This window comes from Calypte anna, chromosome 4B (assembly GCF_003957555.1).
Source record: "Calypte anna isolate BGI_N300 chromosome 4B, bCalAnn1_v1.p, whole genome shotgun sequence".
NCBI lineage: Eukaryota > Metazoa > Chordata > Aves > Apodiformes > Trochilidae > Calypte > Calypte anna.
The window spans coordinates 6,820,117-6,840,106 of NC_044249.1; the positions used below are offsets into that span (position 1 = coordinate 6,820,117).

A 19,990-nucleotide genomic window follows, 5' to 3' on the forward strand; every position below is an offset into this window, starting at 1 on the left:
CTGGCCTAACTCCAAGAGCTCCATGTCCTTCCTGTGTTGGGGGCTCCAGGACTGGGCAGTCACAGGAGCAGAGGGAGAGAATCACCTCCCTTGACCTGCTGCTGGCCATGCTTCTATTGATGCAGCCCAGCATAGGGCTGGCTTTCTGGGCTGCAGGTTGAGCTCCTCATCAACAAATGCACTGATCACCTTACTACAACAGCATGTCTGCTATCAACACCAGTCTGGAATAGTCTTAATGCTGCATTCAACTTAAAAAGATCAGCTTTTCACCATAAACTATATGAGGGTCAAAATAAAATTACATAACCTATCCTCCAAAGAATGAGGGTGTAGAGCAAAAAAGCAAAACACTGTGACATAACCAAAAACTTGCTCACCAATGGGCTTAATCAGTCATAGAATGGTAGGGGTTGGAAGGGGCCTCTGGAGATCACAGAGTTCAACCTCCCTGCCAAAGCAGGATCACTTAAGGCAGGTCACACAAACACATCCAGACAGGTCTTAAAAGTCTCTAGAGGAGGAGACCCCACATCCAGCCTGTTCCAGTGCTCCATCACCCTTGTAGTGAAAAAGTTTTTCCTTATGTTGAGATGGAACTTTGTGTGTTCCAGTTTGTGTCCATTGCCCTTTGTCCTATCACAGGACACCACTGAAGAGATCAGCCTCTTCTTCTTGACACCCACCCTTCAGATATTTGTAAACATTAATAAGATCCCCTCTCAGTCTTCTCTTCTGCAGACTAAACAGCCCCAGCTGTCTCAACATATCCTCATAACACAAATGTTCCAGTCCCCTCACCTCAGCCCTCTCTCTAGTACATCCTAGTCGAACTGGGGAGCCCTGGACACAATGTGGTCCCACTGGGGCAGAGTAGAGGGGGAGGAAAACCTCCCCTGACCTGCTGGACACACTCCTCTCTCAATGTACCCAGATAGCACTGGCCTTCCTGGCCACAAGGGCATATTGCTGTTCCATGGATAATTTATTGTCCACCAGAACTCCAAGGTCCTTCTCTGTGGTGTTGCTCTCCAGCAGGTCAACCCCTAACCTGTGCTGTGCATGGTGTTACTCTTCCCCACCTGCAGAACTCTACACTTATTCTTTGCCCAGCTGTCCTAATGACCCAAATCTAGAGCTACTGTTGGATATCTTACTGCTTAGAGAGATGTGAAGTCAGTAACAAGCTGATAGAACTGCATTGCAAATGTATATGACCTCCTGAAGTCCTGTGGGTACATACATTCCTCTGCTTGATTTAATTTTGTTAGGTGAGCAAATCTCCTCATGACAAACTATAAAAAGATAGAAGTGGATCTTATAATTCCACAATAGAAGTTGTTACCCCAATAGTGCTAATAGTACCAACTAGTGCCAATAGTACCCAGAGACAATTTATAAAAACCTCTCTGTCAAACATGGTGACCATCATAATTGCAACAGAGAACTATTCAAACAGAAGAAAGCCTACTTGAAATTTTATCACATAGCTCCCCCTGATATGGAACTGCAAGTGCACAAAAAAAAAATATGCCTTGATCTGATGTTATTAATAATCCTCAATAACATTACCTTACTAAGAAGTAATAAATTAATCTCAACATAAGAGAAACAAATCAGGATTTTCTGTGTTTTCTAGTAGAATTTATAAAAAAATCCTTTAAACACATAATTGAATTTTACTTCTTACATACCAAGAGGGAAAAACTTGGAGGAAAAAAAAAACATAGTAAGTATTAGGAGCTAGATTCTCATGGTTCTCTTAAAAACTGATTGAGAACTGTGTTTTTAAAAAGCCTCAATAAAAACTGTGTTTGTTAATGTTTCTTTAACATGAGACAAAATATTCCAGAATTCATCCTGAAATAAAACAGGAGTGCAAGGATAAACCTTGTTCAGGAACCAAATGAAGAAGGCTGAAGTGCACAGGCCCTCAAGCCAGACACATGCTACATTATTATTCTCATTCCACCCTCTCATGTTTTCCAACAGAAAACAGGAGAATCCTGGGAAAAGTTTTTCAGATTCAAACACAGACTCTGTTATCTTGTGACAGAGAGAGAACAGTCCTCAAAGAAACAAATCACACTTCAGGTCTATAGAAAGGAACATGTCAATGCACTACTTGAGATAAGGAACAGGATGAGACTCTGAGCAACCCCATCTGTGTCCCTGCTCACTGCAGGGGGATTGGACTACATGACCTTTAGAGGGCCTTCCAACCTAAATTATTCCATGATTATATAGAACCACATTCTGTGTCCCCTGCCCTTCCAGAAAACAGCACAGCATTAAATGTGTTCTCAAAGCTCCTAGCAGACACATTACTTCTGACTAAATTAGCATTTCAGCAATCAAGGAATCAGGATCTAATTCTAGAACTATCTAGATGATAGTTCTGAACTGCTCTTGCTTAGGTACTCTGTATTTGTTCTAGGTATCACTTGCCATGTAGAATTTTCTTCTGTACCTCAAGGATTGCTTTAACTTGCCACGTGAAGAGCATTCCCTTCTTTAACTACTTTCTTAATCACAAAAAGTCATCTCAGTTTTCCAATACAATGTTAAGCTTCAGAAAGAAAAACAGGACAACTATAATGATAGAACTCCCTCATATACCTAGAAATACATTTGTTCATCTACTTTATATGAAGACAAAGCCTGCATTTTCATTTTTATGGATAGAGAATAATATCTTCTCACTCTTTATGCATGCTAACACTCCCTGTGAATTTATGGAAAATTTTGGTTGCATAAAGCACAGCACATCCAATGCAGTTTGAGTTTTTCTAAAATCTTGCTTAGTATCAGCACCTGAATTTTGCCACAAGGCAATACCTATTTCAAGTAGTTAAATCTGATTTAATGTGTCCTGATACAAATAAAGGTACTCACAACATGGCCACAAGACACAGCAAGTGGTGGATCAGTTGGGTCCTAAATTCTTCTACACTATTACCTCCTCCTACCCCACTGCTAAAATGTTAAAGAAGGAGTGTTGCAAGACAAACCCCTCTTAGGGCACAGCGCTCCAAGGTCCAACAGGGGTTCCAGCAGAAGTGCACAAACAGTGCCCTGAGTTGGCTGCCCTCAGGACTGGTCAGCCTGGCTCAGTGCTACTGCTCCGGACTCAACTGACCTCTCTGCTGGCTTGCTCAGGACTGAGCTGAGCCTCTGCTTCAAGCCTCACCTTTTATTGGCCCCCTAATCCTGCTCATGCGCAGTGGGGGCCCACCCAAATCAGGCACAGGTGGGCTTAACAAGCTCATGCCCACTACCTGGTAATTAGTGGCACCTGGATGCCTCATTTCACTACAGAGGAGGTCTTTACAGCTCCCATCTGCTGTTGTCTCCAAGTTGTTTAAGTGAAACAGAAAATGCTCTGTGGTGTGCCAGCAGACCAGCACCAGCTGAGATGACTGTACAAGACTTTTTTGGCTCTTGGATATCCTAACAAGTTCCCCCTCCTTTTATATCTTCTTCTTATGCCTAGCCCAAAGCTGTTGGCTTTCCTTTTTGAAGGATTTTAATACTGTGTTAGTAGTAGCACCCAGAGGGATCAGAATAAATCTTTGATTTAACTTTTCTGCACATATTTAGCACTTCTCACATTTTGAAATTACCTAGTACTCCCTCTAGGGATTACTTTCCACACTTACATCTATGAAGACAACCAGGTAAATCAAAGATGCTTATTTATAATTCAGTTAACTTATCCTTCCAATGCTGATCCAGAGTGTGTGTAGGAAAAATAGCTCAAATGCCACTGCAAGATATTTCCAACTGGCTAGCAACCTCTCTAGAAAGAGAAAAGCAAGAGTGAGCAAGCAACACCATTACTATGACCTTTGTCACAAAAGAACTTGGTTCTAAATCTTTCAAGGAAGATGCTGGCATTCACTATTGGACTCCCATTATGTCCTTCTGCATATGGGATCAAAAACCACAGCAGTTGACTCTGGATTTCTCAGGTCTGGGGAACTTCAAGGATGGAAAAAAACATGGTTGTAGAATGTGGTAGAGGAGAAGAAAAAGATTTGAAAACAGCCCTCTATATTTACAATTTTTATCAGAATGTAGTGCCTTTTATTACAGAAAAACATCATTTCCCTTTCAAATACAGGTCTGGCAAGATCACAAAGCTCTTCTCCAAGACCACCTCCCTCAATCCAGAGTTTCTTTGGTGGTACCTACCTACCTACCAGGTATTCAGCAGCTATAGCAAAATCAAGTGTCTGGGTTAATTTCAGGATACTGATCATTCCCACTCATTTCCCCAAAAGCCAATAAATGATACAGCAGGCAAGCAAAGATGTTCAGCTTTCCTTAGCGCAAAACTTGAAGCCTTATGTCACCAGGAGCCTCTTCAAACATCCCAGAAAAAGGCAATCAACACAGAAATTTAACCCTGGGGACACATGCAATTAAAACTGTTACCAGAAGTCTTTTTAAATCTTTACAAGGAAGGAGAACTAAAAGAGATGTGTGATGTTGTTACAGTAATTAACAGTGTATGGAAATTCAGAGTAAAGGCATTCTCTTTGTCAGTGATCAAAAAAATTTAGTTCTGTACCTAAACACCTGTTGATCTCATTACTGCAATGGATTGTAGCACTATTTTTCACCAGAAGTTATAAAAACAGTAACATAAATTCATACTTTGGTGTTTAACACAGAAGACCACACCTGAGTGGAAAAGCATTCTGCTTTAATCTGGAAAAGAAATTAAGACAACCTAAGAACTAGCCCATTACCATCTGATTAACAGTAAAAAGGAAAGAGATACATGTTTGCAATTACTTCACTGAAGGAAAAAGGACACACATGTATGTAGTTCTGTGGTCATAAGACATCATCTTAACCACAACTGAGAGGGCAGGAATTGAAATAAAAAAAAAAAAAGAAAAAAAAGGAAAACAACCCAAAACCACACAAGTGAGATCAGTCTATTTTTTTTTATAGATTAACCAAAAGCATAATTTCTACACTGGCAAGCATACACTGACATAATTTGCCACTGGCAATTAAACTAGCAGGTCTTTAGTAATGTTTATTTACTCAGATAAATAGGTAATTATCTTCAGTATCAAGGTAAACTATCACACTTTACCTTACTTGAACCTTACACATAATCCAGTTTAGAATAACTTCCTTTTCTCTTAACTTTTATGGATCTAGCAAAAGACAAGAAACTGTAATCATCTATTCCTGCACTAAACAGTTTGTCTCCTGCAACATTGCCCAAGTGCAGAGAGATTAAAAACAAATGAGAACACAGATGTTGCTGCACGATACCATTTGCAAGTGAACAGTATCACACATTCTTTAAACTATGGTAGAAATGAATTCTGGTGGACTACCATGAAGACTGAACACTGAAAACCAGTGTAAGCTGTAATGATGGATGCACTTGCACTGTTTTAAAATGCCAACTAGATGTTTGCATTAAAAAGGGAGGGGGGCAAGGGGAGTGGGAAGGAGGGGAAAGGGTTAAAATATTGAAGTAGAGAAACTAAGTATGAGTCTCTTCAGTCATGCTATCATCTTCCCCTCTGTCCTTCTGCCTGCCTGCCCACCCACCTTATTCCTCACTGCCATGTTTAGTCTTCAAGCAGAATGAATAAGTGAAGAGCAGAGCATCGAGCTCTTTCTTGATACACTTTTTATGTTGCCAAAACCAAATCTCTGCTTGCTTCTCTCCTGAAGCATTAATGATTATCTGCAAGAAGTATCTAGTGAGCCTACATAGGTAAACTGTAATGAGAAATCCCTACAAGCTTTGAAATACCATTGACCAACAAATATCCCAGTGCACTCTCCAAACACAGAACCTTTATTCCAACAGGAACTTTCAGTAAAAAATGATGTGTGAACAGCAGACACTGATGTTCACACAAGCATACTGCATACAACTCAGCAGGCGATTTTTCTGTTTTTTTTGGATTATGCCCTGGAGGTGCTGGCACAATGGAATTTCAATACCATAATTGCTTATTTCTCTGTGTGCCAGCCTCTGAAATAACAGGTAAAAGGGGGAAAAAAATACACATAAACCAAATATTCTCTTTTTCAAATTACAGGAATCACAAAATAAAATGTTTTTAATTCCCTAGTTCAAACGATGTAATTTATAACCATGACACAAATAGCGAAGAAGCACAAAAGAGGGAAAATACAGAAATAACATAACGTTCCCAAGGTTCAGTTTACAAGGACCTCACACAAAGTTGGGTTTTTTGTTGTTTTGGTTTTTTTTTTTTGCAACTCTTACTAGAAACAGTATTATTTGCTAAAAATGCAGTAGCTGCCAAAAGCTATGATCCATCTAAAGCAAACATGTTTAAGATGGAAATAGAGTGTTAATGCTGAAGAAAGGCAGAATTGAGTATACAAGTTTTCTTTTAAAAATGCTGAAGCAACTGCAGTAGTTAAGTTTGTTTTTCATCTTTCTGAGCAAAAAAACCTGATTGCATTTGCAGATAAGCACCTACATTAGAGAGAAGTACATTAAGACAAGAAATAACCAAATATCAAACTTTCTAATTAAACCTCTTTTTCCTGCAGAAGGTTATTGGGAATTCAACACTAGCCTTGGTTCACATGATAGAACAATGGGAAAATTTTCCGAATGGTTGAACGCGAACCCTGACAAGTGTGGAGAGCCAACTACAATACATTATATGGTAGCATAACCTGCCACCCACGTTGCTGAGAGAACAGCTTTCAAACACATGCACCGAGCTGTAAAACCACAAAATCCCTTATTACACATTGTCCCATACTTAAGGTGAAATACACTATCCCCCCCCCTCCCTGTTTTACAGATCTTGGGGCTTTTTTTAAAACTTCATCTCTGAGGTTTATTCAGCAGCTAACTAGATGTTTTTCAGACTTTTTTTTTTTTTCCAAATGCCATTTTTCCTGTTTTGTTTTCTAACCAAAATAGTGTTTTTACAGTACACAGTGAAACCCATCATGTCTCTCCCTGTTGCTTTTTTTTCTAAATACTACATCCACCTGTGTGAAATTATCCAACTTTTTTATAAGGAAATGTCTGATACATGACTAATTCATTCGTGAAGGCTTATTTCTGGAGGGAAATATTTTTCTTGTTTTAATAAGATACATGAATCATCACTACCCAAGTAAAAAATGTTTCCATCATGCTTTTGATTGAAAGACCAAATATCCTGTTATTTACTGTCATTCCTGTCCACTGAATATATTCAAATTGCATAGCAAAGAGAAACTGCCATAGTATGTGTGGTTATAGACACTGGCATTCATGTAAGCCAACCACTGCTGTAAAATGACAAACATACTCCACCCTCATTACAACATGCTGTGGTTACTAAGCCAAACATCTTTGCCTTTTCTAAAAAGGATACATTATAATAAAAGCAGGCGAGCAAAACAAGTAACACAAGGGAACCCAAGTTATGTTTTCTAACAATTGTTATTACTTCTATCATAACTCTGAATATGGGAAGCAAGCTACTCAATGATTTTAGGAATACATATAAGCTCATGCTACAAAAAAAAAAAAAAAATCACTGAAATATGCTGGTACATAAAACTTTCTTAATGATTCCCCCCTCCTCTTGCCCCCCCAACTAGACATGTCTGCTGCTTGAATCACTGCATTCCAAGATAGTTAGAGGATATGCACAGTTTCTTCAGGGGTTTTCAGTTGCAACTTTGCTGGCAATGGGAATTTTATTTGCAAGTGTTTCTATTCTACTGACAAGGTCAATTAGTCCAAGGAACTATTGGTTGTTCTGTCTGATAGCTCAGTGTATTTGTTCAAGCAAGCACTTTTATAACCCACAATTGAATTCAGTTACCCTTATAAACACCACTGTCCACAGGGATTTGCACTACATTTTGGGCATGTAAAAGAAAAACATGCTTTTCTCCCCTCTACCTGAGAGCATGTATGTTTGATTACAACTTGAATTTAAGGGACTAGAGGGTGGAGGTGAATACTGATTTAAACATATATATATATATATATGATCTATTGTACCTCAATATACATATTTGGATCAAATACTAGAGGCTGAAAAAAAACAAAAACATTCAACTGATCTCTCTAGGAGCTTGAAAAAATTGGTAATGCTACCAAAGAGAGATCAGCAACTCTTCTTTAACCAGGCATTAAAAAGAAAAAAAGCCATAGTTTAAGAGAATCAGAAAGGTGCTATACATAACACTCAGTGTTCAAGTGTTACATAAAATTCTTTCACAAATGCAAGAAGCACAGAGATGAAGGTTGAAGGAGGAGAGAAGAAACCAGCAGCAGAAGCTGGTAGTTTAAAAAAAAAAATTACAAAAAGAGAACTATTCCACAGGTCTAGCTACACTTTTTGTAGGTCAAAAGCATGGCCATGCCACTGTGAAGAGGCAAAATGAGAAACCCTAATCTCACAGAAGTTAACACATGTGTACCCCTTCACCCTTCATATAATATCTTGCAAGGAAGAGATTCTTTGTTTTTATTAGGAATGGTAAAGGGGCTGGTCTGTTAGTGCACTGCTTTTCAGTATTCAAGTCATCTTTGGCAAATCCTTCATGGGTACAAAGAAGTTAAGAAATTATCACGGAAAACCAGCAGTCTCTCGTGGCTTTATTCTACCACTTTGAGTTTTATACAGGTACTACAAAAACTGAAAAGCCTACCAAAAGCTTCTGGGAAATTGGAGAAAAATCAGAGAGATACTGAACAAGGAAATATGGATTCCAGAAAGCAATAAACTGGTGAGCAACATAGAAGTGTACACAGTATATTAAATCTCTAATGGCTTTTGAATAAGCATTAAAGCACCCCTGAAAACATATAGCTTATCTGAAAAAAATTGCCACAAAAAGTTGAGTCAGTATAACAAATCAGTGATCAAATACAAAACAGGTTTCAAGGACTGGAAGACTGAGTGTTTTATTCAAGCTTAACTAAGGAAGGAACTTTATACATAAGTGTGTATGGTGCTATGCCTTGGTTTTATATATATGGTGAATATATATTGTATATATGGTGCTATACCTAGGTAGATATAAACCATACCAGTGCAAACCAGGTAAATCTAGACAGAATTAATTCATTTGAACATAAGGCATTCACAGTCTGGTACCAATGAACATCACAATTACAAGTTCCAATTGGTCAGGTATAAACTGGACACAACCTGATGTGGACTTTGACTTGGGATATTGGTTCAGTAGCACAGACAACCTGTACAGACTACAAACAGACCCCAACCTTCCTACAAGGTGAATAACACATAATGAATAATTCTTACAACAGTATTATCATTCTATGTTCTTCAAAAGAGTGTTGGATAATATGCCTGTATAACTTTGCAGTTGGTATTCTATACTATTCTATACTTGCTACAAGGCCACAACTTTATCTGTACTTTAAAAAAATCAAAAAAACACTTAAAAAAATTCAAACATTTGGCTTTCTGCTTCTGACAGCAACAGTTTGCAGATAGTGCTCTGTCTGTCTGACAGAGAAAGGACTGAAACTGGTTTAAAATATTGTAATTAGAATACACTAGTATTCAAATTAAAGTCTGAAAAATTCCCCCATCTCACTGGAGGACACTTTTCCTGTATTGATAAGCTATTTTCTTTAATCTTACATTTTAAGCTGTCCATACCAGGAAAACTTTATAGAAGTAAAATATATAACAAGCATTTTAAGAATTTTCTTCAAATCCTACTCCAGCTTCAGAGATTAAATCATGTAACCACTCTCTACAAAACAGGTATTACAAAGTGTAACAGAAATTTTAAGTGTTAAACTGATTAGTAAGTTATCTTGCCTACTCTCATTGGCAGTGAAGAGAGGAGCTTTTCCACTTTTATATAAAAAAATACTACATATTTTTAAATTCCTTTTCTGTGGTAGAACTTGGATCAAATGCTTATGAAAAAGGTTAACTCCAGGCAGGCTTTCAAATATATGCAAAACTTTGTGCTCCAATCAGTTCCTAGCCTCTGTATGATGGAGCTCCCTTGAGGAAAGCTCTGTACTTCATCAAGTTCCAGCCTTCCGTGGAGCTGTTGCCATGTTCTTCACATGGCTTTTCCTCTGTTTCAGAAGATAAAGTCAGACTTACAGGATTAAAAACACAGGTCCTCTAAAATGAACCCTTGTCTGAGTCCCTCTGTGACAAGAGGTTCCTTCACAGATTTGTTTTTGAACACTGGGATACAAATAAATAAATAAATAAATATCTTTCTACTTGAAACATATGCCACAGCATTAAAACAATGCTTAATTTTCCTCTTTTCCCCCAAGATTCAACAGAAAAGATGTGCATTTCTCTTAAAATACGAGTTCAGAGAAATGGTAAGATAAAAATGCTTAGCAATTTCATGATGTGTGGACCAAAATAATTTTTCATTCTTCAGAATTCTTGTAGGTCTAATGTGGATCTCTCTAGTACTCATATGCACAAAAGCCTGTTTCTATAACTGCATTTCTCATGACTGCACAGTAAGCTCTGCTCCAACATATTACTATTCCAGGCTATAAAAAGCAGGAAAACACAATCCTGCTCACAATTTCCATTGTTTGAAGCATATATTGGTTGCTATCTATAAGCACAAGAAAGATGAACAGGTCACAGTGATGATATGAGGAGGGAACAGTGATGTTACAGCAATAAATGACTCTTTTGTTAAGAGGGGTTGATGTGAACATCCCAGCTGGTGACTCACAAAATATCCCCTCTGCTGGAAGAGGGAAACATGGAATACCAACTGCATCAAATGCAAATAACCCTGCTTCCTAAACTTGACTTCTCTTGACACAGGGCTCAATAACTAACCAGTACCAGGGGACCATTCCACTCCCCTCCTTCACAGATTTCCAGTACTGATAAATTTTAGAGGACAGAAACTGGTACTGTCTGCATCCTGATAAACTAAATCCACATACAAACAGCATAACAGCAAGTTATTCAAAACAAAAGGAATTGATTCCATGACCTTGCCTGCAGAACATCCTAGAGACAGACAAGAAAAATTACAGTTTAAAAGTTTATAAATCTAAAGCTTATGCAGTCTTTTCTTAGCATCAAGTGCAGTTTGCAAAAAGCAGACTGAATATCTTTCACTGACATTATAAGCCCAAGGAATAATTAGGGGTCAGAAATGCATGTTTTCTTAAATGGCAGAAAGAACAGAGAGAAATGGTTTCTAAACAAAGTACTTGAAACCTAGTCTGGAATCTAAATAAAGCAATAACAACTCAGTCCTACATGTTCAGAGTAATGACCTTAGAGATGCCTGGTCAGAGAGTCAGAAGCAGGACATTTTCTTGATTCATTAGTTGGCAACAGTCCTATGACAATTTTCCATCCCCTTATTCCTCATTATCTAACTTTACTCCACATAAACAGGTTGCTGTTGAAGCTCAGAAAATATCTAGGAGAGTCCAGCCTCTTCCCTTTAATCAATGGACACTTTCAGAATTAAGAGATTACAATAGGGTCAGACTTCTGTACCTACCCCTGTGAAAAGCTTCCCAGTTTGGGCATTACTCTGGTTTGACAGTTCCCTGCTCTAGTGCAGAACCTCTCTGAATCCTGAAGAACTGGCCCTGTCCGTGGTGCTTGGCCACAACACCAGGCAACCAGGGAGGCTGCTGTGCCAGCCACAACTCTGAAGCACCTGCTTATGAAACACCAAGTGAGACCAGAGAGCTAGGAAGACAAAACAGCAATTGAACAAGAGACAAGAAAAAGCTGAAACAAAGGACTCAGACTGCTGCCTGCAAAGATGTATTAAGACAACAAGGCTTTCATCTGAGTCTTCCAAGTGACCTTCAGAACTGAGTCTTTAAAAGGTTAAGTAGGCTTTTGTTCCAGGAAGAAAGCCTATAGGAACAGAGTTAAAGCAGGTCTCTGCCAAAGCAATGTTTAATACTTACTATCATTCTTTGACCTCCAGTGACAAATTGTCTTCTTTCCTACACAAGGACTTTCCCTCCCTGCCCAGCAACATCAGGGTGTACCTATAAATATTGTTAACCAGGGGAGTCACTCTACTCCAGCAGCAACACTTCAGACTCAGGGGCTTCCAAGAGCTGCAAAGAGGAAACACCTTGCTCACCTAGTTTACACTAAGCCATAAACCTGTTTGCAGACTTGCCCAATGGCATAAAGAGAGCACACCCACAGCCAGGGGCTGACCTCCTTTGGTGGAATAATTCTGATCATTTCCTTCTAGGTCTTAACATTAATTCATCTCATTTGCCATGTGAGTTTTTATTCCCCTTGAGCAATTTGAAAACTAAAGTGCACACAGCAATGCCATGCACTAACAGTGGTTTGGTCCTATCACAAAGCTTTTCAGTTTTGCTGAACTTTTCCAAAGTGAAAACCATACCCTGCTCCAAATCAAAACCCATGGCAAAGTCAAAAAAAAAGCATGCTGCAGGAATATTACGCCTAGTTACAAGACATACGCCACATTCTGTTCTTGAGTCCTTTGCAATCTCCTTCAAGAGAAGATTCAAGATTTTCTCTTAAAGAAACTTTAATTTGGGGATTAAATGCCAGTGGCTTTCAGATGTGAACTAAATGAAGAAGTGAGTAACTGTTTTCAGAAAGTCTGACCCACACTTTCCCACAGTGCCTACTTCATCCAGAGATTTACAACTCCTACTCATAGAATACAAGAGTTTACAGGTGTCTTGCCTTCCTGTATGACATCCATCCATTACAGTCTGACAGCACAAGCCACTGAAACTACCAGGTGAATACACCCTGAAATCCTACCTGCACTTCACCCATAACACTTCATCTCTGTGCAAGATGAACTCCTGGTGACATAATTGTGCTGGAGAGGCACAAAGGCTGCAAGCAGGTGAGTACTACCTGAAGAGACCAGAGATCTGCAGCCCACATTTCACTCAAGTCCTTTGTGGTGGGTTATTTTAATATGAGAAAGGGTAATTACTTAAAATCACATACTGAAGAGTCTGGTTGCTGTTCCAAAAATGCCTTTATAGATTATCTTCTCCATCCAGACTGTTTACACCATTATGTGGGAGAATTCTGAGGCTAGAAATGAGAAAATATTTGCTCTCCAAGCTCAACATTTGTGATAAAAAGCACCTAAGTGAGAGGAGAAGGCTTACTGCAGACATCTTAACTGTAGTTCCTTAAGATGAACAAGGGAATAATACTGCGAGATTATAACAGTTCCTCTAACCCATAGGATTGGGTACAGATTGTTCATTTCTCAAAAGGAAAAAAAGAAATTAAAAAATAAATTTAATCTGATATTCCAAAAAGGACATGCCTACACACTCAAACACAACTAAAGCTAATCTTACATTAGCAATAAAACCCAGTCTAACAGCTCACTACATTGCTTTGAAAATTTTCACTAGGAAAAAAACACAGCATCATAGGACTCTGATTAGACACTGTGAGCTGGGCAAGTATCCATGGAAAAATATAAAGTTCTTTAGCTGGATTTTCCACCCAGTTACTTGGTCTTGAAGCCAATAGAGTCGTTGTATAACTAAGCAGATCTCTCTAAAGATCTCACAGTGGTTCACACTGCATTGATAACCTAAGTGTCAGAGAAGCTGAAGTAGTGAAAGTGAAAAAGTTTCAGAACTTAAAGAAAATTTAAGAAACAAATTCCAAGTATCAAGCATTTCAGGAATTATGAAAACTGATAGCAATATTAAACATTACAGTGGCAATAAAGCTAGCCACTAATATTTTAGAACAGAATATTATATCTCACTCGTAGACACCTTGACCATATTTTCATCTCAGTTTTGAAGCAAAAAAGCATGAACAAGTGGTATGCATAAGAATTACTACTCTCATGCAACATTTAGTCGAATTAATATTATAAAAGATAATCACAACTTATTTCATTTAGAAGTGCCTTTTTAACTGAGTGTATTATTTGTAGAATTCTGTGTTTAGCAAGAAAAAAGCTGAAGAAATATTGCATAAGAAACTTCAGAAGACAAATATGCTTTATTACCCATTCTATTGCTTCTCTAGGTTTTCTCTACCAAGTGGGATTTAGCCACTATATAAAAGACCTAAGATATTGCAGCTTTAAGTATAATGCTGTGCTAAACATTATTATAAAACGATTATCATTTAGTTACTGGAAGAGTAGACTACAAGCACAAAACCAAACTGTTCATTAAGGCAGAGGGACCTGGACAGACTGGAGAGTTGGGCTGATCCCAATGGGATGAGGTTCAACAAGGCCAAGTGCCGGGTCCTGCACTTTGGCCACAACAACCTCATGGGGAGCTCCAGGCAGGGCACAGAGTGGCAGAAAGGGACCTGGGAGTCTGGATTGCCAGGAAGTTGACCATGAGCCAGCAGTGTGCCCAGGTGGCCAAGAAGGCCAATGGCATCCTGGCCTGGATCAGGAACAGCGTGGCCAGCAGGTCCAGGGAAGGGATTCTGCCCCTGTGCTCAGCCCTGGTGAGGCCACAGCTTGAGTCCTGTGTCCAGTTCTGGGCCCTCAGCTCAGGAAGGAGATTGAGGTGCTGGAGCAGGTCCAGAGAAGAGCAAGGAGGCTGTGAAGGGATCCAGCACAAGTGCTGTGAGGAAGGGCTGATGGAGCTGGGGGTGTTCAGGCTGGAGAAGAGGAGGCTTAGGGGAGACTCATCACTCTCTACAACTCCCTGAAAGGAGGCTGGAGCCAGGGGGGTGTCAGGCTCTTCTCCCAAGCAGCTCCCAGTAAGACAAGAGGGCATGGGCTTAAGCTCTGCCAGCGGAGGTTTAGGTTGGATATTAGGAAGAATTTCTTTACAGAGAGGGTGATCAGACATTGGAATGGGCTGCCCAGGGAGGGGGTGGATTCTCCGTCCCTGGAGGTTTTTAAAGAGACTGGATGTGGCACTCAGTGCCATGGGCTGGGAACCACAGTAGAAGTGGATGAAGGGTTGGTCTTGATGATCTCAGAGGTCCTTTCCAACTGAAATGATTCTGTGACAACAATGACATCTAGTGGACACTCAGAAAACACACTCGTAGCAACACAAGGAAAAGTTCCCACTTTTGTTACCAGCCCTTCCATTTAAGATTCAGGACAGAAGTACAAGTCAAAACTTCAGAGAACATCACAACTGAACTGATTGAAAGCATTTACATATAGAGCACCACCATGATAGAGACATACATGAACTTTCTATTCCTGCTGCATATACAACCTTTTGCTTGTAAATTGCTCCTTTTGGGACTTTAAACATTGAAAAACAAAGTGAAAACAATAAACATTTCAAAAGTAAAACATTTATCACCTCTCTTCTCATCATTCTGATTCTATTATTGCAATTCCTGCCATGCAAAGAAGACAAGTTAAACCTTTCCAATACATCAGGCAGTAGCTGCTGAGGTCCAGAGAAGAGGCACCCGAAACATATTTACTCAGAATTAGCAAAGATACCTTCTCATGAGTAACCTGACTAGTTTCCAAGATGGACTTCTATGAAGATCATGGATTTTAAATCCAGTAAAATTATTTGCTATGTACCAATAGGCTAGCAAAGCTTAACAGCTAAAGCAACTCAAATCTGATCTCAGTTATTTTGAAAAATGTTTCCTAGCTAGAATGTCACCACAAAAAAAATACTGGGTTTAGGGTTTGACTGACACTTTCATACTTAAAAACATTAAAACACTACAAATCTACATCCCATTCTAAGTCTTAAGCTTCAAATGTCATGCCTACAGAAATGGAAATTAGATTTTGCAGCATGTTGTTAAAACCAAAAACACTGCATCCCTTACAAAATTTATACATCTCAGTGACAGTCATAAAAAACCTTGCTATAGAAACTACACTCAAAAGTCAGACATCATTTATGAACATATCTAAGTAAAATCTGCATTGGACTTACAATTTAAGTTGCTATTTTGCTTGCTTTATATGATTTTGGAAAAGCTGGTGTTGCATTTCCTCTAGCTCTCATGGTCAGTAGGGGTTAGGGTCAGCCATTAGCAACCATGTCTCAGATTCTTACTTTTATGAAGATTCTCCAGTCAGTAGATTACAAAGAAACCTTTGCATAAGTGCCCCCTGTCCAAATTTCTTTTTGCCAGGTTCTCAAACTGAGCGTTGAATCAGATGCCTACTATTTAATAAGAGTACATGTAGCCTCCCAAAAATGAAATCCAGACTCTAAAGATATTTATGCACCAGAGGCAGCCATAAATAAAACCTGTGGTTTTGAATTCTGATTTCTATTGAGACCCCAGTAGCTAAGCAATCCAGTGATGAAAAAAATAAAGGATGGATTCAAGTCAAGTCTAAAAATGCAACTACTAAAAAGCAAAGTCTCCCTTTTGATGTATGCAGTACATAGGATCTGCAGGTATTTTAAGTGAGATTACAGTTTAAACAACTCTAAACAGCCCTGTTACAAAAAACTACACCCTTTATTCCATTTCAGAATCTGTAGATCAATTCTGCTATAATCACATTGGTAATGGAGCCTGCTAAAACCAGAAACCAGCCTGGTATATTTTCAAGACAAAAAATAAAAGCAAACAACAAAACAAACCCAGCCATTTTCCCCCTCCAAGCACAATGCCATATTTTACCTTCAAAACAATTTTACTACAGACATCCTAATGAGAGGGGACTTTTTTCAGACAGAAAGTAAAGCATCATTGACCTACCCGGATTTCCTGAAGATTATGGAAATTATTTCCTACTCTGACAGAGATTTTGCTTGGAGTGTAACTTTCATCAGATTTGTAGTCTGCATAAATACATAATGTCTTCACTGTTGTTTTCCTTCTGAAAGAAGCAACAAAAGCTATATAAGCATCACAAAGAAAAATGTTTAGAATTAGTTTGTTGCTAGTTTGTAATAACTAAGGATTTACATCTAAAACTTAAAATAAGTCTAATGATTTATAAGAGCCCTGTTGTTAAAGCAACAACTGACATTACCACATTAAGTTACGCACACAGCTGATTTTCACTGTTCTGTCTGCCTTCAGAAGTGTGGGTATTTCAAGAAATACAACAAAAGGCCAAGATGCCAAAGAAGTATTTGTATGTGATGAAGCGTATGTTTAGCCTATTAAATAAGGGCTCTGTTATTATACCAAAGAGTTCTCCAGAAAGTAAGTGGGGAAAAAAATAGGTGACAAACATGTAATCTCAGGAATCTGGTAAAAGAAAAAGGACCAAAAGCATCTACACAGAATAAAATAGGAAAAGGTTTCTCAAATGATTGGGTGTTAAGTCATACTTTAAAACAGTCATCTACCCTTCAAATTACACATCACTGTAGGTATGCAAATGTGAAACTGTTACAAATGACAAACTGTTAAAGAACCCGTTTTGTTGCTTAATTAGGCATTTAACAACCATAACATTAGAAAAACTTCATTTTCAGAAACATTATCTTTGCTTCTTACCAGCTGGGTAACAGGATTATCCCAGGAGTTCTTGCACTTCCAAATTTCCTATCTTGTAACCAATACAAAGTAAGACAAAACACCCTCACCCGTATAATCTTTAATACCTAAATTGGATGTTCACCAAATGAGGCTGTGATCCATCTGACTGCCAGTAAGTTTCTAGATTATCATCTCGTAACTGATCCACTCCAAATCCTAAGAAAAAGAAAAGGTGATAATCTTGATTATCCCCCTTCCACCATGCAGACATCACAGACATAAGACTTCTACAGTTGTTGCAAAATAAAGTGTATAGCCTGAGTTATAACATATAAGGAAATATTTCTAGATACCCAAGTTGTGCCTGTACTTTCATGACACAAAACTGAAATGGGAATCTGTCAATCAAAGCTCAGTTACCCAAGTGTCTTTATATCATCTCTTATTGAACTCTCAAGGGTTTCAACCATTCAACATGTCCTGGAATTTTAAATAGTTAAGCAGTAATTGCAAGAACAATACTTAACAGTTATGCTTTTCTATAATCTAACTGCTGAACTACAGGAAAATCATAAACAGAGACCAAATGTTTTTATAAAATTTTAGACAAATACAAATTTTCAAGTAATGCCCTGAAATAATTTTACTTTTTCATGTTAGCAGCTAAAACAAGCAATAGATGCCAGAAACAGTATCCCGAAAGTTAATGCTGTCACATTTATGAACTGACTGCCCACACAAGCTGCAGTTTCAATTCAGCAATTGAACTTTAACCTGCAATTAAAAGAAAAAAAAAAATCTTTATTCTGTCTGAAGCAACTAAACCATATGATCTTTTTCCCCAAGCTATCAGGATATTAGAGCAAAGAGATTTAGCTTGAGCACAGGGATCACTCAGCAAGATACCAGATCAATTTCTAACATATTTCTGAAAGAGCAACTCAACCACCCCAAAAGAAAAGAATAAATATTTTCAGATATTTTGAGCAGGTGTAAGCTACTTCACCTCATCACCCCTTACAATAGTTTGATTTTACTTGCAGGATTTTAGGGAGCTACACTATAATGGCTGAATCCATGCAAAGTTTGGACAGAACATTGAGGTTGCCAAGCTGCATGGGTTTTTCAATTTAAAATCAGAGACACCCAGGCAAAATGTCAAAGCACAGCAACAATTACACAGTGCTGGGTGTGTTTCTGCTCACATGGTTTAGTTGGTTTACCATGCAAGTAAAAAAACCAAACAATTTAGGGTAAATTTCATAAAAGTTCCATTTCTGACATAGGTATATTATGTTAAATTGCATCAAATACAGACTTGACCAATATCATTTGCAGTGGCTACCCAGACAGTTTAGACTCAGCAGTTTGAGTGCTACCCCCCATGTGACTTCTTACCAAACATAAACCATACACATTCAGCTTCTTACATCATGTCTTGTGATTTTACCTGGCTTACAGGATGAGAGTGACCAAACTGCCTGTGAGCCTATTTCTCTAACGGTACCAGTCCTCTCCAACTGCTTTGGATCAGCACCAGGTGGTGTCTTGTTTGGAGTAGTCATTTCTAGTAAAAGAAAACAGGTGAGTTAGTCACTACATCCTTGTTTTGATGGGGAAAGGAAAGGATTGGTTTTCTTCATATAGTGATGTAAAAGACTGAAAATCTTTAAGGTTTCAACTAATGAACTGAACTAATGAAAATACTTTAAAAATTAGTTACATTCTGGTTTTCATGACAGAAATTCTGTTTAACCAGCTTAACAACAATACAATCTGGACAACTTTGCTGATGTTTCCCAGTGTTCTAAGAATTGTAAAGAGCATAAAGATAAGGAAGCATTGAGGAAAAATAATACATCAACAGGTCAGCTCACTCAAGTAACACTTATGGACATTTCACAAGCAGAAGTACAAGTATCTCATTTTGGACAAGACAAAAATATTAGGAGTAATGTACTGACCAAATAAAATTAAAAAACAATCAAACAAAACCGATTTTCTTAGCCCAAAAGGAACATGGAATGAAACTTATTTTATCTGATTTTTTTCAGACAGGGTAAAAGCAAGTAAGCTGTCTAGGAACCCCTGTCCCATAGAAGCACTGGGTGGAAACAACTCCAATTTTCTAATGCCACGATTCCAAAAGATCATTAATAAGCTGTTTCCTTACAACAACATTAACATATTGTTTTAATGACATGATCAACATCAGACTTTCATTTTACCACTACCATTACATGGCATGCATATTTTCTGATGAAGACAAAGAGGTGGCTAAGCTTTTCTTCCCCCTCCTTGAACTCTTTATCCCTCAGCATCTTCCTTAGAAAAGTCTGATCTTTTCCACAAAACATCCCTGAGAAGTAGTGGCCATTACAGATGCTTTAACAAACATACAGTTTATGAAGAGAGTGAAACGGATTTTAAAAGTTCAACAGTCTTCCTTTCCCAATGGAAACAAGACAGGTCCTTCTCAGTACACCAGTGGGAGACACAAACTGTACACCTGAAAGCAAACCCTTCACTAGCACACACACTTTTCCACAACATACTAATGAGAGAGAAGTATAAATTGT

General features: G+C 38.4%; 1 protein-coding gene across 8 annotated transcripts in view; it reads right to left on the minus strand.

The window, feature by feature from the left end:
* The window catches only part of ANAPC10 (anaphase promoting complex subunit 10), a 38,643-nt gene that overhangs the window by 15,558 nt on the left and 3,095 nt on the right, over window positions 1–19,990 (minus strand). For all 8 annotated transcript variants that reach the window (XM_030450912.1, XM_030450913.1, XM_030450906.1 and 5 more), the window contains exons 2-4: window positions 18,862–18,978; window positions 17,537–17,627; window positions 16,680–16,800 (exon numbers count right to left, since the gene is read on the minus strand). In XM_030450912.1, the coding sequence (XP_030306772.1) occupies window positions 16,680–16,800; window positions 17,537–17,627; window positions 18,862–18,976 (327 nt within the window). In that variant the 5' untranslated portion in view covers window positions 18,977–18,978. The remainder of the gene's footprint in view (window positions 1–16,679; window positions 16,801–17,536; window positions 17,628–18,861; window positions 18,979–19,990) is intronic.